Source organism: Alosa sapidissima, chromosome 22, assembly GCF_018492685.1.
Source record: "Alosa sapidissima isolate fAloSap1 chromosome 22, fAloSap1.pri, whole genome shotgun sequence".
NCBI classification, from domain to species: domain Eukaryota; kingdom Metazoa; phylum Chordata; class Actinopteri; order Clupeiformes; family Clupeidae; genus Alosa; species Alosa sapidissima.
Genome location: NC_055978.1, coordinates 7,995,902 through 8,022,024, shown reverse-complemented (window position 1 = coordinate 8,022,024; position 26,123 = coordinate 7,995,902). Strand labels below are relative to the sequence as shown.

The following is a 26,123-nucleotide window of genomic DNA, read 5'->3' as shown; positions in this document are numbered from 1 at the left end:
TTTGCCAGAGTGTCTCGCAGAGACAATTCCATTGAGCTCTCGCGAGAACTCTGGATTTCCAGGGTAGAAAAAATCTACATTAAATCAATATTTGCCAGGGGTATGAATAAATGTGGGCTTAACTGTATGTCTGAAACACTAATAGTGAATAGTAGTGGATGCAGTGCTTTACTGTTTTTCCATTCACGTGTAATGGTCTGTTAGTCATTTATACATTTCAAAGTTATAAATGTTGGCATGATGTCATCAGAGGTTTTGGTACAGAGTTCTAACAAAGACACAGAGGTGTGAGTACTACTATATACGAAGCCCGGGAGGTGTCATTGCAAGATTATTAGATATTGAAACAAGACAGGACCTGTACTGGTGGTCATGGAGGTAACGTTAGTCACATGTAACTCACCCATGTGGTCCTGAGTCCAGCAGATCAGCAACACTATCAGCACACAGGGGATGGACGCCATCTCCCTCCTATCCTCTGTCTTCTCTGTCTTCTGTGTGTGTGTGTGTGTCTGTAAGTGTGTGAATGCGCACATGAGCTGGTAACTGAATGGGACTGCAGGCTCAGTGTGCGTCTTTCTTCTGTGTGTGTTTCCTCAAATGCAGCTACAGTATGTGATGTCACGTGTGTGACGAGGTCCAACCCCTCCTGTTCCTCCTGTGGTGCTGAGAGCTGACGCACATGTCAGAGTTGCCTTTCAAAGTCAAAGTCAAGTCAAGGTGAATTTTACTGTCAATCAACAATACAACAGTTATTGCACAGTAGAACGAAATTGCGTTTCTCCATGTGCTGGTTTGAAACAAACATTTCAGATAAAAAAGTAGTGCACATGTACACCACCGGTACACCTAAAGTGCAACATAACCAGACAGTATGCATTACTGCACACACACAGACAATAGACAAGACAAGTATTGCATAAGTGTTTTTATGAGGTAAATGAAAAAGAAGGTAAAGTGCAAAGAGCTGATATAAAGGCAAAGTGTAAAGTGTTCATGATATTTTCTTGAGTGAATTGTGTAGTCTGATGGCCAGCGGGAAAAAGCAGTGAAGGAGAAATTTTGGATTACTAATCTACATTTATTACATAGAAGTGATTAACATTTAATTTTCTTATATTCTATGTATGCTTTCTATACATTCAATACTGTGCATCAACTTTGCTTTGTCTGTCATTTGTTCTCTCCATGTCATGATTTTCTAATAAAGGTCATGCGACCCCTTTTGTCACGAGTTAAGGGTATTCTGCCTTAGGCAGTAATACTAGGAATATCCCGACAGGAACTAGACAATGGCAAGAGAATGCTGAAGGATGTATATGTATTGTATTGACCAATTATCTACTTACTTGGAGTAGCCCCATGACTTGCTTATGGCGTATGGATCACATGCTACTGTATGTCCAAGAAGTGTATACAGTATGTACTGTTGTATTTCTGTATGTATGAGGATTTTTTGGAAACGACCATTGTACTCATGTGATTTGTATTACCAATGTAATTAACATGTATAAGATGGGGCTTCGCCCTAGAGAACTTTGAGTTGTGTTACTGGAACATACTGTTGCTAGTGACCTGCTCCCGGTATCGTGAATAAACCTGCAGTGGTTCCTCACACCTGAGTGTTGCCTGGATATTTTTGACCACAGCAGTTGCTGAGTCTGGCAGTGTTACACCGCATGCTGTGGTATCGCTTGCCAGATGGTAGAACAGTTAGTGAGCTGGGTGGGTGGGGTCTTTGATTATACTGGTCGCTCTGTTACTGCAGCGGGACGGGTACAAGTCCTGGATGGATGGTCGGGCTGTTCTGGTGGTGATCTTCTCTGCTGTCCTCCACCACTCTCTGCAGAGCCTTCTGGTCAGCAAAACCTTCTTTTCAGCAGAATAGTGGGATTGACAATGGAATGTGTTTAACTATAACAGGTGCATATTTGTCGCTATGGAATGTGAAGGATTTCATACTAAAGATTATAAAACTCATGACAAAACTGCACATGTTAGCCATAGATAACACCAACTGTATTTTTGACCACTACTGCATTGCAAGTGGTGTCCTAGCTTACAGGACAACTTGTCTGATCTCAGAGTCATCAATAATTTGTTGGTATTTGTTGGTGACTGCATCAGGAGTTCACCTGTTGATGTGTGTATGTTCCCGTCTTGTCCTCTTCTGTTTGCCTGCTGAGGAGGAGCTGGTCTGGGCCTGTTACAATGTGAGCACGCTCAGTGTAGAGCTCAACAACACACTGCAACCCCAGCAGACTACACAATGTCTGTGTATTAAAAATTTGTGTAATGTAGTGTCTTAACAACTCTGTCTAGGAATATTTGTGTTTGAATGTCTTAATGATAGTTTACATGTTTTAAAACCATAATAAATAATAACATGAAATCAACAGTAATTACACATTGTAAGGTATTATAAGACGTCACTCGTCAGGACCAATAAGGGAACTGGGAGTGGTCGAAGGAAATTGTGAAGCTTTGGAAATAACAATTGATTATAGAACCCCTGTTAACCTAATGATTCTGACCCCGCTAGATATGGAGAAGTTTCAGTCAAAGTAATATTACTATCCATAGTAGGCTGATGTAGGCCTACCCACGATACTGTTACAAGAATGCCTCACCTTCCCCAAGAATAGTGTGCAAGGCCCTCCTCTGCCGATTAATTCGGGAGGTACCATTTACTAAGTTATGATCCTAGTGAAAGTCGGTCAGAGGCTATAGTGCTGACCTGGACCGCTATACTCACCTGGACAGAACATCTTACCAAAGCTACAGAGGGTTCAGGGTGTGCTAAGGTTAGCTGCCTAGTTCCAGACTACTAATAAAATCAGTGAACCACCACAATAGGGTGTGGTCTACTGGTTAGCGCTTCGGACTTGTAACCAGAGGGTTGCCGGTTCGGACCCCGACCAGTAGGCACGGCTGAAGTGCCCTTGAGCAAGGCACCTAACCCCTCACTGCTCCCCGAGCGCCGCTGTTGTTGCAGGCAGCTCACTGCGCTGGGATTAGTGTGTACTTCACCTCACTGTGTGTTCACTGTGTGCTGAGTGTGTTTCACTAATTCACGGATTGGGATAAATGCAGAGACCAAATTTCTCTCACAGGATCAAAAGAGTATATATACTTATACTTATACTTATACAATACAATACAATGGTCAGTTCTCCTGGTAGCATGCCTACTTTCACTGATTAGCCCCACGGCACCAGAGACTAATCCTAGCCGTTCCCCATGGCACATCTTAAACCTGAGGGATATCAAAAGAAATTCTAGAAAACTATGCAATTTATTTGTCAGGTATAAGTTACTCATCCAATACATTTTAGAAGTACATCTAAATGAATAATGTGAAAGTTACGAAAACAGGTTAAAGGAACATGTAGGAAACCATATAAAACAATCAGAGAATGAACATACCAGCTCAGAGGATGATGGCTACACACCAGAGTGGTGTGGGAGATTCTGACTACAGAATGGCTCCCAGAATGCTCTGTGAACCTCACTCAAATAGTCTACCTAGTTTGTGGTTGGTTACATTGATATGGATCTGTTGCATGGATCACATGGTTGGAGGTCAGCTGATTTTGGGTCACATGAGAAGTACTTTGAAGAGACTTGAGACCATTGTTGTAGTGAGAGTGAATTAAGACATAACAATGTACACATTAATTACATTTCCTGCTTCCTAGTTAGTTTCTCCTGTGAAAATGGCAAAGGTTAGAGATATAATCAAAAGTTGTTGTAGCAGCAATATGTGACAATGGGCCCACCATGAGGTCATACCATCATGTGGTAGAGTAATTAATCAACAGTTCACATGATCAGGAGTTCCTCCCTGGCCGTGGTTTGACACCTAACGCCCGTCATGAGGCTGTTACCCTTGAATTGTATATATTTATGCACGGCCTCCGCAGTTTGAGGAAGTGGCTCTGAGGCTGCTAACGCTGCTCTTGTGGTTTATCAGATTATTAATAGATTTGTGGAGTGAAGAACTGTGCTGACATTCACGATATGAGAACTCTAATAGTAATATGAAGGATCTGAGAATTTGGAAGTCATGTGTGAACATGTACAGGTTAATAGTGCTAGACAATAACAAGACAGTGAAAGCATGACATTGTATGTCAAAGGCTAATAATATAGTTTATTATGAAATAGCTTTATTCCAAAATTGTAGTGTAATGTAGTGTCTTAACAACTCTGTCTAGAAATATTTGTGTTTGAATGTCTTAATGATAGTGTGTCAGTTTACATGTTTTAAAACCATACACATATAAATAATGACATTAAATCAACAGTAATTACAATCTGTACATTGTAGGGTATCAGTCCTGTTGTAATAACCCTGCCAGCTCTCCCTTGACCCCGCCCATCTTGTGTGCCTGTGTCTCTCTGATGGAGGTATTATATAGAACTGGACAGAGGGAGGAAGTACCACCCCCATTCATTCCAGTGGCCAATAGAATGGCAAATGCTAGTCTGGCTACTTAATCCAAAAATATATTGAATTTGGCGGCTGCCATCTTTAAAAAAGGCATCTGACAGGCCCACTTCCAGACACATTTTAATCTCCTCTCCCAGTGTTTTGTGAGACACTAGACACTGACTGGCGTTACAGTTCTGTTTTACCTTTGATTATTCTGACTGTCCCTACATTCTGTAATAATCTGAAATCTGTGTGTGGCCTCCCCTTCATGTTCCCATGCTTGAGTCGGCATTTGTTACACCTCTGCTGTGAGTTGCTCTGCACATTACAGTTTTTTACGATTGTTTACACACTAAAATCAAAATTTCCACACAATTTGCAAAATTCTACTCCAAGGAGCAAAACACCTCCACAGATTTAGCACAACATTATACACAATGTCTGCTTCACCCTTTTTGCAAAACATTACACACAGTGATTTGTAAAACTCTACACACATTTTCACATCTTAGACACAGATAAGGATTGTGAGGTTACTTCCTTGTCATTACAAAGCCCCGGATTGCCAATGACCACACTAATGAACAAATTGGATAATCACATCCACCAGTTGTGGAAGCACACATGTGCTAATTTGAAAACGCAGCACTCAGATGTGCTATAAAGGGCAGCAGTTGAGTTCATCTGTCTTCAACAAAAATGGAAGGAGCTAGAAGAAGAGTGAGAATGAGAGGGGGAGCTCAAAGAGGAGATGAAGGAGGTAGAGGAAGAGGAGAAGGAGGAGATAGAGGAAGAGGCAGACAGAGAGATGATGAATAGTTACAGTATTCTTGTTGCTTAGTTTTTCTTCAGAGTCAAAGTGTATGTACTTCATGCAGTAATTTTTATTTGTCTACAGATTTTATTTGTTTCATTGATTTCATTGTTGGTTGATTACTGTAACTGATTATGGTAAGAAATACTGTAAGTATTGAAACAAGATGTACCGCAGAGCGGTACAAAATGTGACCGCCGCCCAGTCCAGCACATTTTTTCCACAAAAATAAATCACGCTGAAAGGCCTATAGGATTCTAACTGTCTCACTAAATTGCATTATCCACACTCAATTCTCACTGGTATCTGCTAGACAACAAGTACCAAAACATGATTAGTTCATAGATTTCACATGTAAAATTCATTTTATACAACCCCACCTCCATCTTGCCTGTTCATAATTCTGAGAAATTCTTGAATTGTATGCATGTGTGCATGTACATGTTTATGTTATGTGTGTGTGTGTGTGTGCGTGCTTGTGTGTGTGCCTGCGTATGTGCCTGTGCATGCATGCGTACATATGTCTACTGTGTGAGTATGTGTCATACGTATGATTACTGTGAATGTATGTGTGTGCATGTGTATCTGTTTGTGCACATGTGTGCCCATGAAATGGGTTAACATGACCCCTGGAGGCAAACATACGGAAAAAAATGGTCATCCTAGGCCCTACAGTTCTCAAGATATTCACAGAGAACTGTGTCTGCCCTACCCTGGTACAGTCCAGTGGGGGGGCTACAGATCAAAACGAAAAATGACGGTTCCATGCTATCCATGTGGGGTTACATGCCCACCAAGTTTTGTGTACCCCCCGGTCTTTCAGTGTCCCGGGAATCCTTGTTGGTGTACGTTACTAAATGTACACATAAATTATTTTATTGTAAGGCCCCCCATGAACGAAAGTACACAAAACTTGGCATGCATTCGGAGGGTGTCATAATGATTCTACACTTTTAATTTCGTGCAGTTTTGATCTTGTCAACCAGAGATATTGTGATGAAAACACCTAATTTTTTGCTTTTTAATTTTTAACTAGGTGGCGCTATACATGAAATAAGTGGTAATGGGATGGGTTGACATGCCCCCTTAAGACCAACATACATAAAAAAGGTGGACATCCTAGGCCCTACGGTTCTCGAGATATTCACAGAAAACTGTCTCCGGCCACCTACAGGCCAGTTGGTGTATAGTAACATAAATTAATTTATTGTGTGGCCCCCCATGAACGGAATTCCACAAAATTTGGTGTGCATACAGAGGGTGTCATAATGATCCTACACTTCCAATTTCGTGCAGTTTTGACTATGTTAGATCACAGATACCTTCAATTACAACACCTCATTTTTACTTTTTTGTGTTTAACTAGGTGGCGCTATACATGAAATGAGTGGTTATGGAATGGGTTGACATGGCCCCTTGAGATCAACATACAAAAAAAATGGTCCTCCTAAACCCTACGGTTTTCGAGATATTCACAGAAAACTGTGTCTGCCCTACCCTCCTTTCGGGGGGTCCAGTCCAGCGGGGGGGCTACAGATCAAAACGATAAACGATGGTTCCATGCTATCCATGTGGGGTTACATGCCCACCAAGTTTCGTGTACCCCGGTCTTTCAGTGTCCCGGGAATCATTGACGGAAATTTGGGCATGCGAAAAAAAAAAAAAATTAAAAAAAATAAATCTGACTAAACCTATATGAGCGCCGCTTCTCTGCGCGGCGGTCGTAATAACTACTTGAAATATTCAGTCTACAACATCAGGGTTGTGCAGTGCTTGGTAGGTTTATAGTAGTGTACATTCTCCCTACAGTATATCTCAAACTAATCATGAAGAATGTTGTGGGTTTGTCACCATTGTCATCTAAATTATCCCTTACATAACTGGCCAAAAATCTAGCACATGCTATTTCTTAAAATTAGTTTTTTTTACTAATGTGTTTTTTATTCATCACAGCAGTGTGGAACTGGCAGCAATAGTGTCTGATCATTGAGGACTGTGTTGGTTAAATGAAAACTAATAGCATTTTCACAAATATGTGTATATGTTTTGACTGAAGTGTGTATGTTTTGACTGAAGTGAGCCATTTTGCAAACAATCTAGGAATTATGCAAATTGAGTGTAGTGTTTGGATAATTGTGATTATATTTTGAAAAAAAGAACCCGGTTTTCAAAATTGCTTGTAAACAATTGAAAAAAACTGTAATAACACTAGTTTTTGTGTTACTAAGTTGTTACACACTAAGCTTGTGTAACTGTGAACGAGAGAGTCAGTGACATAAACACACATGAACACCGTCATGGATGCCTGCTGTGTTGGGAGCTAACGGTAGCTAAACCCAAAGCTAACGCTAGTCCCCACTGGTGATTGGTGGAGGAGACGTGTGCTCCACTGATTCTGTGTTCTTACTGTAGATGATCTCACTCCTGAGCCCTGACATCCTCCCTGGCAGTGGTTTGACACCTAACGCCCATCATGAGGCTGTTACCCTTGAATTTTGTACATTTGGGCACGGCCTCCGCAGTTTGAGGAAGTGGCTCTGAAGCTGCTAACGCTGCTCCTGTGGTTTATCAGATTATTAATAGATTTGTGGGATGAATAACTGACATTCTCGATATGAGAACTCTAACAGTAACATAAAGGATCTGAGAATTTGGAAGTCATATGTGAAAATGTACAGGTTAATAGTGCTAGACAATAACAAGACAGTGAAAGCATGACAATGTATATGTCAAAGGCTAATAATATAGCTTATTATGAAATGGCTTTATTCCAAAATTGTTAAAAGGAAAGCAAAACACAATGGCACATTCTGTATAAAACACCCATATATCAAGCATATCAATATTTACATTATTAATTGCTGCTCTGAGGGGGAAAAAAACAAGAAGCAGGATTTGGCAGACACAAGACACCTCTCTAATATCTGGTAATATCTCCTGAATCATGTTACAATTTGTTTTTCGTCTGTAATGTGTCCCATTATGTTTCATGCATTGTGCACGACTTTATATCAGTGACTTTTTGGCCATGTATACTGAAGGTGTGTGTGTGTGTGTGTGTGTGTGTGTGTGTGTGTGTGTGTCTGTGTGTGTGTATGTGTGTGTGTGTGTCTGTGTGTTCTTGTTTGTTTCCTGTTTGTGCCAGGGAGGTGCCATAAAGCAGATGGTCAAATCTGGCCAATAGATAGATAAAAAGACAGGTTTTACTCAAGGATCCAAAAGGTGTGTGTGAAAGAGTGAGTGAGTGTGTGTGAGCGTGTTCAGTGAACAGTGTGCAGTGCATGTGAATTTGTGTGTATGTGTTTGTGTGGGTTTGAAAGAGCTGTGAGAGGAAGTCTTGTACATTTGTGTGTACACTTATATAAGTAAGTATAAGTATATATACTTTTTTGATCCCGTGAGGGAAATTTGGTCTCTGCATTTAACCCAATCGGTGAATTAGTGAAACACAAACAGCACACAGTGAACACACAGTACAGCACACACTAATCCCGGCGCAGTGAGCTGCCTGCTACAATGGCGGCGCTCGGGGAGCAGTGAGGGGTTAAGTGCCTTGCTCAAGGGCACTTCAGCCGCGGCCCACTGGTCGGGGCTCGAACCGGCAACCCTCCGGTTACAAGTCCAGAGTGCTAACCAGTGGGCCACGGCTGCCCAAATACACTTACTATGTGTGTGCACTGCATATGTGTGCTGTTTGTGTGTGTGCATGTGTGTGCATGCATAAGCGTGTGTATATGCATATGCCTATGCATGTGTCTGTATTAATCCTGTGTCTTGTCACTCTTCTGGACGGTGGCATAAACAGCATTGGGGTCCGCTGGTCCTCCAGCTGGTCTGTTGCTGTTCTGGTCCTCACCACCAGATAACTGCATGATGCTGCTGTAGATCACAGTGTCCTCAGACTGCTTCTGTAAACAAACAAACAAACAAACAATAATAACAACAAATAATATCACCCTGACAAACATTTACAGGAGGATAAAAAGATATCAGGAGTGACCGCTGATCTCAAAATAACACTTCTTCTTTTGAGATCAGAGCACATTTTTTATTTTGAGATTAGTCTCACTGCAGAAGGCCCAGCTTGGGTTGGGTTGAGGTGTTGAAAGGCAGCGTAGTGCAGATCAGCTCCCTCCTCCTGCTGTACAGAAGACAGGCACATTACCATGAGTTTGGAGGTGAGGCACTCCGATTAATGATCATTCAAAAGAGAATTGGTCTGGGGACCTTTCATTCACTTTCCAATTTCCAAGGAGCATAACCAGCAGTAGAATTAAACTTATATTGGTGCAGTAAACTCTGAGAAGAAATCTTTCTTATAAACAAAGGCTATAGATGCAACATTTAGATGCAGTTTAAATGGACTAAACATTAACCCCATCAATGCAGCCATTGCTAGACGCTCAACAGCACTGCTAACTGCCTTCCTCTGTCTATCATCATATAAAGCCCACACCATGCTGGATAAAGGGTTGTGATTGGTTCCTGGGTTTTTGGTTTGATTCGTAAATGGGCTTGAATGGCACGGTGGCTGGACGGGTCTGCAAAGCAAACTCAAAAGTGCTCACAGATTTACGTATCTGGGTTCACCCAGACTAGTTAACGTCAGTCATTTATAGATGTTATAAAACATTACATTAATGATTTATAGATGTTATAAAACATTGTATTAATGATTTCTGTGAAAACCACATTAGTACTCACTGCTGTGTGTTTTGTCTCTCCCCCAGCATCTGAAATAGAAAATTAAAAGAAAGAATAGATAAAATGTATACTACACAATATAGTGCCGATTGTTTACAATGTAGCCTGGGAAACACTCACTTGTCCTTCTCTTGTGCATCATCACAATTATCAATGCAGCAGCCAACAGACCAAGTGGGACACCAACTCCAGCTATCAGAGGAACAACTGGGGTGACTGAGGAAAGAAATGGATAGAGATCGGTGAGAGAGAGAGACAGAGGAGACGCAAATACTTGAAGGAGACGCCCATACTATCATTGCATGAAACTCAACCTTTCAAATAGACATCAGATTCATAATGTACTGTACTGCTGCCAAAGCGACACATAATGTAACATGGCCAGTAGAAGATGATAGCATTCAGAGGATCATGGTGATGATGCTGTACCTGATGGGCCTGAGTCGGTAGAAACAGCGATGCTCGTTGTTGTCTTTGGTGTAGAGGATTTTGACACTGTGGGTTTATTATCTATTTGAAGAAACAGTGTAGCTATTAGACAATTGCTGCATAAAATCATGACTTTTAAAAGCCAGATGTCTCTTTTTTTGGCATAATTGTGAGTCAAAAGACCCCATGCTAGTTAGTGTGGAGTCTGCTTGGAGAAAGATTGGTGACTGCTGTTTTTGGCAAAGAGGATTTCAATACAAAGGAAGACGTGTGAAACCTGTGTGATTGAACAATGTACATATTAGGGTTTAATCCCGGGAGACGGGATTCCCGGGAAATCTGATCAAAACTATTTCCCGATTCCTGGGAAATGTTATGACAGGAAACGGGAAATGAAAGTTAAAAAAAATCCAGTGCGCTCCTATTGGAGTGCGCGTCTATTGTTGTCTTACGGTAACGTTGCATTCAGTAGCCTACGCAGCAGTATCTACCGCCTAAGGATGTCTACTGCCAGCTTTGTATGAGAGCATTTTAAAAGACTTGAAAATGAAAACGCAAAGTGCATGTTGTGCCACCCCACCTGCAACAGTTATTTGAATCACTCAGCACTATTCAGGCTAGGCTACATCTGTGGAGGCGGAGAGAGCATTCTCTATCTGCGGCCAATTTGTAACAAAAATCCGAAACCGCCTCAGCGCAGAGTCAGTGGACGCGCTCTGCTTCTTAAAAGCACATTTTCAGAAAATAAAGAAAGAAGGGCAAGGTGATAAGAAATGAAATGCTTTCAAATGCAATGTTGATATTGCGGCAGAGTGTTTAGGCTTTTTCTATTATTATTATGGTTTCTACTCAGTTTTAGCCTATAGCTTATAGGCCTATGGCCCTGTCTTTTTTGTTGTGCACAGTTGCACATTTCTGTGGGTCGTTTTATTTAATTTATTTGAACTTTGTGATGTTTAAAAGATAAATATGCCTGTCCTGCCTTAATAAAGAAACATTTGGTTAACTTCGAGTGATTATGGGCAGCCGTGGCCCACTGGTTCTGGACTTGTAACCGGAGGGTTGCCGGTTCGAGCCCCGACCAGTGGGCCGCGGCTGAAGTGCCCTTGAGCAAGGCACCTAACCCCTCACTGCTCCCCGAGCGCCGCCGTTGAAGCAGGCAGCTCACTGCGCCGGGATTAGTGTGTGCTTCACCTCACTGTGTGTTCACTGTGTGCTGTTTGTGTTTCACTAATTCGCCGATTGGGTTAAAATACAGAGACCAAATTTCCCTCACGGTATCAAAAAAGTATATATAGCCTACTTACTTATACTTATTCCCGTTTGCAGCCGTTAACAAATATCAATAGCCACATCATGGGTTTCGTTTATCAGAATGGTTTAGGAATCATTCCATGGTTTACTTTAGGAGATTTCGTCAGTTTTTATAATGGAGTTCTGTAATATATTGGTTTTATAAGGGTTGCCTAGACAATCCACTTGGCATTTCATAGTTAGTGCTGCGGCAGATAGGCCTATCACGCACGCAGCAGAAATGATAATTGCAAACTTTGTCGATGGACATAAACTGTGTTCTTTTGGCCTAATAATGATACAAATAAAATAAAAATGTCAGTTTGCGATTTGGGAACGCATATGTGAGTGATATCATACATTACTTGGGCTAAAAACAACAACTACAAAAAACATCTATTTCCCGGGATTCCCGAGAAATGCGTCGTCTTTTCCCGGGATTTTATAGCCTACATCTCACTTTCGGGAAAAATATTAAACCCTAGTACATATCTGACTCATAATATTAACATATCTTCATGTCATACCTGAGACTTGTGTACTTGGAGGAAACGTGGGTTGAGCACCTGTGTGATCAAATAATGATAACATCCACATCATATTTGTTAGATAAAACTTTACTTGAAACTTCAGAATATTACTGATATCATAACACGTTGTGTCTATTCTGTCACAATACATGATGCCAGTGTGTATCCAGCAAGCTCATGACTCTTTATGTGTTAATGGCAACTGTAAGGCACTCAGGAGAGGACGTTTGCTGAATGATAATATGATGTTTAAAAGTACATAAGGCTATGCAGGTTTATTTATATAGCATGTTTCCTACACAGCAGTAATTCAATGTGCTTTCATAAACACAGATCCATAAATGATTTTACATAACACGTACATTTAGTGCATAAAGTAGTTATGTAGGGTCATAATTATCTGACACAGAGTTGACTCGGTCCTCATGCTGTACCTGATGAGCCTGAGTTGGAAGGGGTGTCCGTTGTTGTCTTTGGTGTAAAGGATTTTGATACAGAGGTTGAGGAAGATGTGGGTTTAAAATCTGTTGAATGACATAGTGAAAAGTAGCTATCAGACAATTGCTGAATAAAATGATAATGCTTAAAAATAATTAGTGTCTTGTACAATTTGCACAACTGTAGCATAATTATCTAGGACTCATGGAGTATTTAGAGGTTAGAATATTGTAACTTTGGAAAAGGAAGATCCTGACATCTGTGAACATCTGTGAGGTCAAATAGCATGTTGGTCAGATGTAACTTAATTAAACTCTTATCATGTTTCTGATAATAACATATATGCATTCAGTCATAAAAGACCATGCCAGTTAGTGTTGTAAGAAATTAATCCTGCCGAATTGTATGAGTGATATAATTTCTCCAAGATAATGTTCTGATGGCAGGTTTGGCGCCAGGTGAGGTGTGAAACACCAACGATCATAGAATGGGTTTAGGGGGTAAGCCATTGAAATGAAAACCATCCCAGCCAAAGATGTGAGGTTAACTCAATTATCATATACATATAGGACAAAAGGCTATCTGGATAGAAGCCAGATTAATTTGCATTGAGACCAGCATATAATGACTTGAGTTGGTAACTTTTAGTTAGTTCAAGCAGACAGGACGAGGTACAGTAGTTCACCCAGACAGGACGAAGGAGAGAGAACCTAAATTAGTATCTAAATTAGCTATGTACCAAAAATGACATTTTACCGTGACACAAAGAGCTGTAAACAGCGTTGTAAGGCTGCGTGTAGAAATCCGTTTGGAGCTCCAGTGGAATTTTGATTTTAAACGAGAATTTTCGGTCTGACCGTTCATGTGCCGTGTGAAAGGGTGGAAATATGCACCAACCAGCCCAGCACTAAACTCCAAGTGTAGTAAACAAAATCGGAGATTTCAGGCAGGAAAAGCCCCGGTAAGAACCAAACCAGATTTGGTTCAAATCTACACACCTATGGCGACTGAAAAATATAAGGTTCATTAATCAATTCTCGAACGAAAGGGGCGGTAGTTGGTGCTTTAACGATATGTACAATGTACATATCTAAGTTAATTTATCAAAATACTGTAATTACTCACTTTTACCAATATTTTACACTTTTACTGACTCTATAGTCAACTGTATCTGTCTACTGTTTCTACTGCACATATAGACCCACACTTTTTTAGTAGTACTCGTATGTTATTGTTAATACACTGGACATACCTGTACTGTACATAACTGTCTATATTGTCAATACTGCATATTCATATTTATTCTGCTCTTATAATGTTATTGTTAATACACTGCATATATCTCTACTGTGAACCATGCCACTTGCTTATCTGGATACTACTATCCACATTGTGTGTGTATGTATGTATCCACATATGTCAGATACTGCTTTTTTGACCTTCTAGTTAGACGCTAACTACATTTCATTATCTCTGAACTGGTACTCAATAAAAAAGGACAATAAAGTTTAGTTTAATCTAATCTGTATGCAGGACACATTGGAGAGTCACATGACTTTCTGCCTCCATCTCAGTCACTTTGGGGGACATTGAGACTGCAGGGGGAAATTACATCATCAGTATTTGAGACCTTCACCCAGAAATGGTCTATACAATTATTAAACATTGACAGAATTAATCACCATGATATGACTTTTCTAAAGATATTTTTTTAGACCTTGATGCCACCTTGTGTGACGTCTGATTGCTGGAACAAAGGAAAGCGTACCAGAAAGAACTGACAGATGAACTGAAGTATCGTTTCTGATTTTGGGTTTATCCTTTCCCCCATACTGCTGACAGGTGTAGAGTCCAGCTTCATCAGTGGTGACTTCAGTGATGTGCAGAGAACAGCCAGAGTGCAGACTCAGTCTCTTAGCTCTTTTACACTCATCTGAGTTGGGGGGGTCAGTACATTCTTCGACCTTCCCAAGTTGAACCAATTCAACTGTAGCTTTTCTATCACTGTGTATCCATGAAGTAGTGGAGCAGTCAGGCTGAGCCACGTTACCACAGGGCAGAGTGGCGTTCTGCCCCACACTGGAGAACACAGTGGGGGTTTCCCCTCTGACACCTGATATGAGAAACCTTAAATCAGTTATAGGTGATAATAGTAAAATATGATATAGTTTACAGTTCAGACCAAAAAGATTTATACCCTTGGCAAATATCGATTGAAATATCGATCGATGATGGCAAAGAATCGTTCCTGCCTCAAAACCTTCTGCTAAAAAGGTCCTAAAATCATTGTGGAGACATAGAGAGGATTGGTATTAAAAGGGTATGAATCATTTTGGACATGCCATTTTTTAGAAATTTTTTTTACTAAAGAGAAAAAATTATTCCATGTTTCTACCACATTGTCTTACAGCCTTTGTGGCAGATCAAACATATTGGTCAAGAGAAAATCAATTCTAAATCAATATTTGCCAGGGGTATGAATCATTTTGGGCTTAACTGTATGAAACACTAATAGTAAATAGTAGTGCTTTACTGTTTTTCCATTCACGTGTAATGGTCTTTTCATCATTTATACATTTCAAAGTTATAAATGTTGGAATGAGGTCATCAGAGGTTTTGGTCAGTTCTAACAGAGGCACAGAGGTGTGAAGACTTCTATAACTGAAACCTGGGAGGTGTCATGGGAGGTGTCATTGCAAGATTATTTTTGTATACGGAGAGAATGTGCACATATACAGTTGTGACAGAGGCACAGAAGTGTGAGGGCTACTGTCTCTGTAAAACGTAGGGTGTCTATTGTCCATATTTGACCATCTGCTTTACAGGACACTGCCATACACACATGTATGCACACAGGTGAAGCACACAGACACAGACACGCACACACACGCACACACACACACACACACACACACACACACACACACACACACACACACACACACACACAGACACACATAAAGACCGTATAAGTTATTGAAACAAGACAGGACTTGTACTGGCGGTTATCGAGGTAATGTTAGTCACATTAGTTAATCACGCGTTAGTTCTCTCTCCTTAGGTGGGGGCAGCCGTGGCCTACTGGTTAGCGCTTCAGACTTGTAACCGGAGGGTTGCCGGTGCGAACCCTGACCAGTAGGAACAGCTGAAGTGCCCTTGAGCAAGGCACCTAACCCCTCACTTCTCCTCGAGCGCCGCTGTAGCAGGCAGCTCACTGCGTCGGGATTAGTGTGTGCTTCACCTCACTGTGTGCTGAGTGTGTTTCATTAATTCACGGATTGGGATAAATGCAGAGCCCAAATTTCCCTCATGGGATCAAAAGAGTATATATATTTATACTTATAACTCACCCATGTGGTCCTGAGTCCAGCAGATCAGCAACATTATCAGCACACAGGGGATGGACGCCATCTTCCTCCTCTCCTCTTCTCTGTCTTCTGTGTGTGTGTATGTGTGTGTGTGTGAGAGAGAGTGTAACTAAATGGGACTGCAGGGTCAGTGTGCGTCTTTCTTCTGTGTGCGTTTCATCTAAATGCAGCTACAGTATGTGACGTGTGTGATGAGGTCCAACCCCTCCTGTTCCTCCTGTGGTGTTTGTGGTGCTGAGAGCTGACAGCAGAATACACACATGTCAGAGTTGCCTTTCAAGGCTGACTTAAAGGGATATTCCACCATTTGGGGAATTACACTGATTTTCCACCTCCCCTTGAGTTAAATAATTGATTTAAAACTTATGAGAACATAATTTACATCATGTTAAAAGTATTGGCCTATAATGTGCATACTATTACTGTGTGTTTTAAAACTAAGAAATCTTGGTAATTTCATACAGTTTAACTGGAATGTATTGATAAATGGTTGTAGTGGTAGTAGTCAGTGACGGACTGGTAATTGGGAATTTGGGCAAATGCCAGAGGGGCCTCGAGCCCTCATGGGCCGGCCGGCCAATCAGGGAGCAGTATGATTGTCCAAACGGCCCCTTAAGTGTAATCGACGGCCTGAGATCATTTCTCTCGTCCCACTTCCAAGCGTCAATAATGTACTTGAAGTAAGTGATAGTCAAAATTCTCTAAACCAAACTTCTTTAAATCCTTCTCACCTAAATTAGCTGGCATTTGATCAGTATTCATATCACACATGAGTCTCAGTATATCACAGTCATGGTTACCCTACAGAGTCTACAGTCACAAACTTTTACATCAGTCTGCATTGTTTTGTAGCGAAATGTCTCATTCAGATGTTCAAAAACGTGCATTTTTTATTTGATTATTTTTTTGCTTTATTGTTTGATTATTTGTTAAAATAAACCAATGCCTTATGGGAATTTCAAGAGACAACCGAGTAGACCGTGTCTGCATCTGTGTGGTTGTTGGAAGTTGGAAATCGGAAGCTATAGGCCTACTGTTGACTGAATTTATGTTAGCAACAAAACAAATGAATTGAGGCACCAAGCGACACAAGGGGGAGTGGATAAAAAGAGAGAGAAATCTAAGAGAGCACTGTTGGCTGATGGTGAAAAATGCGGCAAACTGACTGATTTAGTGCAGCTTCATCTAGCACTAGCACTAATACTGATACTCAAGGATAATTTGGATGCTCTAATGCTGATGGCGACAGAGAAAGAGGTCCTAATGAACTTGGATTCAGATGACGTAATAAACAGGGTAACAGAGATAAGCAAACTCCTTGGCTACCTTGTTAACTGCATGCCGGTTTTTATTAAGGAGCAGCTGGCTCTGATTTATTTATTTTTATGCATTGTTGTACATTGATATGTCTATGTTTTGGTGGAGTTCTTTCACATGCACCATCACGTTCAAGTTCACCATCACTGGGGCTATCAAATGTGTGTGTTCCTTCCATGCATCAAAAGTTCTATCTGCCAGTTGCTGTTGCTTATAGGATGGAAGTTTACGTTTACGGAGTGTCTATTTACACCCCTGGTACGAACAGCCTTGGCCACACAGCTGAGCTATTCACACCCTGTGACATAACAACAAAAAGACGTTGCTCACGTGCAGAAAAAACATGGCGGACATTCGTTTTTTCGTCAGCAGAAAGTGAAGAATTCTGAAAGGTTTCGGCACTACTATCTGTTCAGATTAAGTTTTAGATTGAAAAGTTGTGTTTTATTTTCATAATCTTGCTTCAGTGAACACTTCAGTGAGTACAACCGTCAGTTTGTTAGTTAACAGAAATTTCATGAATATGACGTTCAGGCTCATAAACTATAAGTTTACTTGCAAACGCCATTTGCTTGTGAAAAAAGATTGCATTGGTCACAGATACGGGTTAGCACGCGGGAGACCGGTGTTTGATTCCTGAGTGATGCATTTTGGCAGAGTGAGTGTGCATGTGTACCAACGTCTCTGGAGAGAAGGCGCGCAATTTGAACAAGAAATCAGTTCTCAAACGGAAGTTTTGATTGCAACAATTAGCTAGTTCATGCACCAGGGTGTAAATAGCATACAGTACTATATACACCAGGGTATGAATAGCATCCACTTCTAACTATACATTGATGCAAACAGCATGAGACCTTATTTAGAGTGTCTATTACACAGCTGAGCAATTCACACCCTGTTATGTAACAACAAAGCAACATGTTGCTTGTTTTTTTTATTATTATTACATTGTGTGATCAATATGCCAGAATAAATGCACATGGGTGCAAATAGCATACACTGATATTTGTACCAGACGGGGTACTAATATGACACATTGCTGTGTGCACCAGGGTATGAATAGAATTTACTTCTAATTGCACCAGGGTACGAATAGCATACACTGCTAATTGCACCAGTCGCGCAAACGCCGCACCCCCCCTGTGGTGGGCCGCTGGTGTGTGTAAAATGCCAGGGCTGTCTTTTGTTCCCAGTCCGTCACTGGTAGTAGTAGTGTAGTGGTTCAGGAGCTGGGCCAGCATGCAGCATGTGGGTAAAATTCCCGGCTTCCACCGTTGTGCCCTTAAGGCACTTAACCCCAAGTTGCTCCAGGGACAATGTAATCCCTTAATATAGTTGCTATAAGTCGCTTTCGACAAAAGTGTCTGCTAAATTAATTAATGTAAATGGTGGATAGTCACTTAAGGGCATTGAGACCAACAGTGCTCATAATGCCCTTTGGCCAAATTGTTGTTGTTCAAATAGGTTACTCCCCACACTCTAGCCTTGTTTGTTTGTGCCAGATTGATAGCACAATATTAACAATAATATGCATAATATTAAGGCTGCAGTTGGCAAGTCTGACAGATTGAGGGGATTTAGCCAAATGTTAAGAATGTTAAGAAAAGTTAATAAAATTATATATGAAGTATAACTGAACAAATGAAAAAGATTTTAGACCAATAGTGGCAAAACATTGGGCAATTTGTCTGCAACCCGCCAGCAGACCGCCAGAGAACCGATGAGCAAAATGCCAGCGAACCGCCAGCTATGCCCCCAATGGACCGACAGTGGTCCGCCAGCCTCTTGCTATCTGGGTATTAAGAACAAAATATGTAACACAAATAACGCAGTGTCGAAAATCTCTTATTTTTTCACACACAATCAGATTCTGACATGTAGCCTTTATTAGGGGATATGTCTTTGCTTTGCTCAGGAAGAGAGCAGGAGAGAGAGAGAAGGGGTGGTATTGGGAAATAACCTGGGTAAGATTCAAACCAGAACTTGGATCACTGTAGGCACTTGACACAAATGGAGACTAGGGGTCAGTTACACCATAGTGAATTGAATTGAAGTTCCCCTTGGGGGTCAATTAAGTATCTATCTATCTATCTATCTATCTAACTATCTAGTGCCCCCCAATTTCTTACATCTCTTGCAGATCTATAGTAAAACAAAGTGACATTGTCATTCTACAGTTCTTCTTCTGTTTTTGTGTTCACCAGAGTTCCCGTGCCCACTCTTGCACATGACATGCTTAGCATGCGACATGTAGAACATCGGAGCGATGAACACACCCATCCGCGGAGCTCCGATCAAACATTGCCTCATGGGGCAGGTCAGTCTACGCCCTTGGTCATAGAGAAGCAGAACTACTCCTGGAGTGTAGATCAGAACAGTGGGCACCAACACCACGAGCACATTAACAAGAGCCTTCCTCTTCATGGGGTTTATGTCCGTGCTGCTCTGTGCAAGAGTTCCTTTGGCAAAGAGCCCGAACAATTTCCAACAAGCAAGCCAGTATCACGGCAAAGAATGCACATATCGCCATGGAAAGGGTGTCGGACATCAGTTTGAAATTGAAGTGGACGAGCAGGCCAGCAATGACGGAGGTGAGCAGCCAGACAAGCACGGACCAGGTGGTGCGGTACTCCAGCCGGTTCAGTCGCAGGTAGTAGATTGGATGAACCACTGCCACGTAGCACTCCACGCACATGCTAGCCAGGAGAAACGGACACGCGAAGATGTTCAGAGAGGTGAACAGATCCGAGATTTTGTGCATGCCAAATCCCGGAGGGATTACACCATCCCAGCTTGGTGTAAATCTCGAAAGGCATGCTGAGGACGGAGATAATGTTGACCACTGATGCGTTTAAGACCAGTACCTGCGAGGCTGACCTTTTGCCCTTGAGGAGGACCCGGAGGAGGACTACATTGTTTGCGAGACCCAGGACCATGATGAAACCATAGATTCCCATCCAGACATAATTTGTGAAAGCGACACTCAACTTTGTCAGTGTAGTTTAGCAGAGAAAAGTTCATTTTGGTTCTTGGAAAGCTCCGGAAAATCCTACCATGTATTTGTTTTACCTGTGCACTTAACAGGTTATATCACTAAATATAGCTGATCTAGCTGGCTGAAGAGCTGTGAATCCGTAGAATCGGCTGGCTTAGTGAATGGTTGTAATAAATATGTAGCAGGACTTGTTTTCACCTCAGACTAGTTTTGTTTTGTTATGGAAATGCTTAGAGATGCTTCCCAGGGGTGATACACTGACAACCAGTGGTAAGAGAGTGCAAAGCATGTCATTAGACTTACTCAGTTTTCAGTTGCATTTACAGTACAGGCCAAAAGTTTGGACACACCTTCTCATTCAATGCGTTTCCTTTATTATGACCGCCGCGCAGCGAAGCGGCGTTCATATAGGTTTAGTCAGATTTTTTTTATTTTTTTTATTTCTTTTTTGCATGTCCAAATTTCCGTCAAGGATTCCCGGGACATTGTAAGACCGGGGTACACGAAACTTGGTGGGCATGTAACCCCACATGGATAGCATGGAACCATTGTTTTTCGTTTTGATCTGTAGCCCCCCCGCTGGACTGGACCCCCCGAAAGGAGGGTAGGGCAGACACAGTTTTCTGTGAATATCTCGAGAACCGTAGGGTTTAGGAGGACCATTTTTTTGTATGTTGATCTCAAGGGGCCATATCAACCCATTCCATAACCACTCATTTCATGTATAGCGCCACCTAGTTAAACACAAAAAAGTAAAAATGAGGTGTTGTAATCGCAGGTATCTGTGACCTAACATAGTCAAAACCGCATGAAATTGGAAGTGTAGGATCATTATGACACCCTCTGAATGCACGCCAAGTTTCGTGGAATTCCGTTCATGGGGGGCCACACAATAAATTAATTTATGTTACTATACACCAACTGGCCTGTAGGTGGCCGGAGACAGTTTTCTGTGAATATCTCGAGAACCGTAGGGCCTAGGAGGTCCACCTTTTTTTTTGTATGTTGGTCTTAAGGGGACATGTCAACCTATCCCATTACCACTTATTTCATGTATAGTGCCACCTAGTTAAAAATTAAAAAGCAAAAAATTAGGTGTTTTCATCACAATATCTCTGGCTGCCATGGTCATAACTGCACGAAATTGAAAGTGTAGGATCATTATGACACCCTCCGAATGCATGCCAAGTTTCGTGAACTTTCGTTCATGGGGGGCCTTACAATAAAATAATTTATGTGTACATTTAGTGACGGTACACCAACAAGGATTCCCGGGACACTGAAAGACCGGGGTACACGAAACTTGGTGGGCATGAAACCCCACATGGATAGCATGGAACCATCGTTTTTCGTTTTGATCTGTAGCCCCCCCGCTGGACTGGACCCCCCGAAAGGAGGGTAGGGCAGACACAGTTTTCTGTGAATATCTTGAGAACCGTAAGGCCTAGGATGACCAATTTTTTCTGTATGTTTGCCTCCAGGGGTCATCTTAACCTATTCCTTGTGCACGCATGTGCATAAACAGATACACACACATACATTCACAGTAATCCTACGTATGACACATTCTCACACAGTAGACATATGTATGCATGCATGGACAAACACAGGCACATACGCAGGCACACACACAAGCACGCACACACACACACACACACACATACACACACACACACACCCACACACAAAAACATAAACATGTACACGCACACATGCACACAAGAATTTCTCAGAATTATGAACAGGCAAGATGGGGGTGGGGTTGTATAAAATTAATGTGAAATCTATGAACTAATCATGTTTTGGTACTTGTTGTCTAGCAGATACCAGTGAGAATTGAGTGTGGATAATGCAATTTAGTAAGACAGTTAGAATCATATAGGCCTTTCAGCGTGATTTATTTTTGTGGAAAAAATGTGCTGGACTGGGCGACGGTCATATTTTGTACATTACTATATACATTGTAGCTTCATCAAAACTATTAATGAACACATGTGGAATTATGTACTTAACAAAAAAGTGTGAAATAACTGAAAACATGTCTTATATTCTAGTTTCTTCAAAGTTGCTATTTTTTTTTTAATTTAGTGCCATATTCATCAAGCCATAACTTGACAAATATTCATGTGTGGGCCAAATAACTGCATTCATTCATAGTTTTGATGCCTTCAGTGAGAATCTACAATGTAAATAGTCATGAAAATAAAGAAAACGCATTGAAATGAGAAGGTGTGTCCAAACTTTTGGCCTGTACTGTACATGATGGCTGGGATTGATATATTATATCAGAATAAAAAAAAAACCCACAAAAACAATAACAATAGATGTTCATGAGATAGCTTTGGTGCATTTCTCGAATCATAATGAACATTTACACAACCGTTTCTCAAAACAATGCGCAAGGCAGCACTATTTTCTATTTCGAAACTACAAAGTTACACAATATTGTATGTGGAGGGGGTTGATTGCAAGACAGTGGATATGTTTCAGAGCTTCTTTTCTATTGACAGACATTGTGGCAGTGTGAAAATACGGCCTTGCAGTCCATACTCAGACGCAGGATGAACGGCTAGGACTCACTGAGGTGAAGTGATGATGGGGTGAAGACACACCAAGCAAACGTGGATTTTTAGTGGAGAGTGCAGATTTATTTACAGTGCAAAAACAGTGTAAACAAATAGCAAACAAAAAGACTTGACAACAAAACAAAACAAAATTAACCAACCGGTTTTCAATGTAAACGTTCTTCAGAACACAACCTCACAGCAAGTTGTTGCATCCAACATGCACTCTCCTAGATTTCTCCCTACTCTCTTTAGACACACAGTAGACATATATACGCATGCATGCACATGCACACACACAGGCACATAAACAGGCAAACACACACACACACACACACACACACACACACAAACACACACACACACACACACACACACACACACTCACACACACACATAAACATAAACGTGTGCACGCACACATGCAGACAATTCAAGAATTTCTCAGAATTACAGGCAAGATGGGGGTGGGGTTGTATAAAATGAATTTTACATGTGAAATCTATGAACTAATCATGTTTTGGTACTTGTTGTCTAGCAGATACCAGTGAGAATTGAGTGTGCATAATGCAATTCATTGAGACAGTTAGAATCATATATGCCTTTCAGCGTGACTTATTTTTGTGGAAAACATGTACTGGACTGAGCGGCGGTCATATTTTGTACCGCTCTGCGATACATCTAGTTGTTTATCCAGCACCGGCTTTGCAAATAACAATGTCCACAGACAAGGTAGAATATATTGCATGATTTATGAAAGTACGATGTATTGCGACATCAAACACAAGTCAAATTTGTAGTTTCTTATGTCTCATTCCATCGAACTACAGATCCGCTACCCGATCTGGCAAAATTACATAGTGCGGTTATAGCCGATAGAGGGCTGTGAAGCGAATGCAGAAGTGCAGTTCACCCTGTTACAAGTTGATGAACCACTGAAACGATTTTGGAAACATTATTTTAAGGTCCAAAAAACTATTTGGTGTTGCTTTAAATAAAGCCAACCAATTAGGGCTAATTGGTTCATGCCACTATGACTGGGGGGTGGGGGGGGGGGTGGGTGCTCAGCTCCCATACAAGCACGCATAATTATACATACAATTATAATTATTTAAAAAGGGGATGAAAACCACCCTGCACAATCACACACAATTGCAGGGAGTGAAAATGTTTGTGTGTGATTGTAGGAGAATTATAGTCAGTTTACATGACCGTAAGCAGCCTTTTACAGCATTGTGCAAATGAAAAATGACCAATATACAGTAGAACACCCTTTGGTTAGAGAGAGCTGTGCACCACCGTACTTCTTTCATACAGATAGATAGATAGATAGATAGATAGATAAAGATAGATAGATAGATAGATAGATAGATATAGATAGATAGATAGATAGATAGATAGATAGATATATAAAGATAGATAGATAGATAAAGATAGATAGATAGATAAAGAAAGATAGATAGATAGATAGATAGATAGATACTTTATTGATCCCCAAGGGGAAATTCAAGAAATGCATCCTGATGTTCCTGTCTGTCAGGTCACATACAGACTATGGGGTAGGACTAACATGGCATTAGCCATTGAGAAAAAAAACAGCAAATATATTTGTACAAAATCAGTTGGATGGATTTACGAAAGCATTGCTATTTGTTAAAAATGGGGAGAAACTGCTTCAATGATGTGCACAAGTGATAAGATGATTTGGAGTTTGAACAGTTTTGAGAAATACAATTCTGATCTGAGAAATGCACCAAAGCAACTGAGAGAAACTGTAATTATGTACAGTATGCAACGAGACAATGCAAATAAAAATAGAATGAAAAACAGATCAGAACAGGTTTGGTCGTCAACAGTGTGTAAAAATGGCAGAAATATCCTAGCACTGTCCAATCAACAAAATTGTTAATGCAATCCATTATGGTACATTTTATTGTTTTATTCTAAATGATATTACCTGTCATGACCTTACAATGGTGAAACACGATGAAGATTGTGTAGTGTGAAGAATCTCATCCAGCTCTCTTTGTCTCTGATAGTTTCTTGACTGTCACCTCCAACATTCCACAAGATCAGTCCCCAAAGCCCCTTTAGTACCATACCTTCACCAATCAGATGAACAGGTATTTCCCTCTCCTCAGCCATGCAAATGCACAGAGTATTGGGCCAGACATTTCCTATTGGTCATGTCATATAGGTAAGTCTTCTCCTATTTCTCATGTCATATAGTTTGACACGTCATCTGTCGGTTTGGACAGGCCAGGCTGCCTTTTATGTCATTTGAATGTTTCCAAAGCCTGATAACCATTTATCACCTGAACATGTCAATTCAGAACAAAAATGCCAATCAGTGATCTAAAACTGAGTTTTTGTAGGACCACTCAAACGGAAAGGAGACAAAGAAGGCTTTATTTAAGCAAAAATCAATTTATTCTTTATCTCGTTAATGAAAACAAACAAATCTACAGTAAAAGGTCAAACTGCAGGTGTCAACTGGCAAAAGTCAGATGCATCCATACTGAACATTCAAAGTGACTCCAGTGACTCCAGTGACTCGCCCATTTATCCCCCTAGGAATAGAAAACCCACACAGGGTGTACACACTCTCTCTCTCTTACACACACACACACACACACACACGCGCGCATCCTGACACGAAGTTGGGGAGCAATTGTAATTTAATTTCAAAGCATGGTATTGTGATAAGCAAAGAGAGTTCCTTATGCAGTACAGTCCACTCAAAAAGAATTCTGACCTCTCACTATAGTCACCGTTTTCTAATGCTGCAACATATTTTCTTATGATTTGCAACATGAGAAAAGTAGCTTAATACCAAATATCAATCTACGCTCAATAATCCATAATGACCAAATAAAAGCACAATTTCAGGAAATGTAATGAACAAAAAAACAAAAAAAAACAAACAAACAACACTGAACAAATCCTGTTGCCATGACGCTGCATGGACAGACTCCGTTGTCTCCGTGTTGTCTCTGTGATCTGACAGGTGAGAAGAGATGGTGTGAGTTATGATCAAACCACAGGAGGGGTGTCAGGTGGTGGCTCCATGTGGTTTGGATCAGGTTCGTCCCTGGCTGACACCTCACATTCAAAGCTCTTCCTGGCGGTTGACGTCTTACGGGAGTTATCCAAACACTACCTGGAAACGTCCTACAAAATGTGTGTCATCCCAAAAAATTTGTGTGACCTGCTTACTTTAAAAAAAGGGAACAAAA

General features: G+C 41.0%; 2 protein-coding genes across 2 annotated transcripts in view; both read right to left on the bottom strand.

Moving 5' to 3' along the window:
• The window catches only part of LOC121697590 (endochitinase A-like), a 35,743-nt gene extending 19,634 nt beyond the window's left edge, over nt 1–16,109 (bottom strand). The window contains exons 1-3 of the mRNA XM_042079160.1: nt 15,994–16,109; nt 14,412–14,756; nt 12,640–12,729 (exon numbers count right to left, since the gene is read on the bottom strand). Coding sequence (XP_041935094.1) covers nt 12,640–12,729; nt 14,412–14,756; nt 15,994–16,054 — 496 coding nt within the window. The 5' untranslated portion in view covers nt 16,055–16,109. The remainder of the gene's footprint in view (nt 1–12,639; nt 12,730–14,411; nt 14,757–15,993) is intronic.
• Nucleotides 16,110–25,864: 9,755 nt separating this feature from the next.
• The window catches only part of zgc:162331 (uncharacterized protein LOC793007 homolog), an 11,646-nt gene continuing 11,387 nt past the window's right edge, over nt 25,865–26,123 (bottom strand). The window contains exon 5 of the mRNA XM_042079161.1: nt 25,865–26,123. This exon is cut by the window's right edge and continues 634 nt beyond it. The gene's annotated coding sequence lies outside the window, so the exon portion shown is untranslated.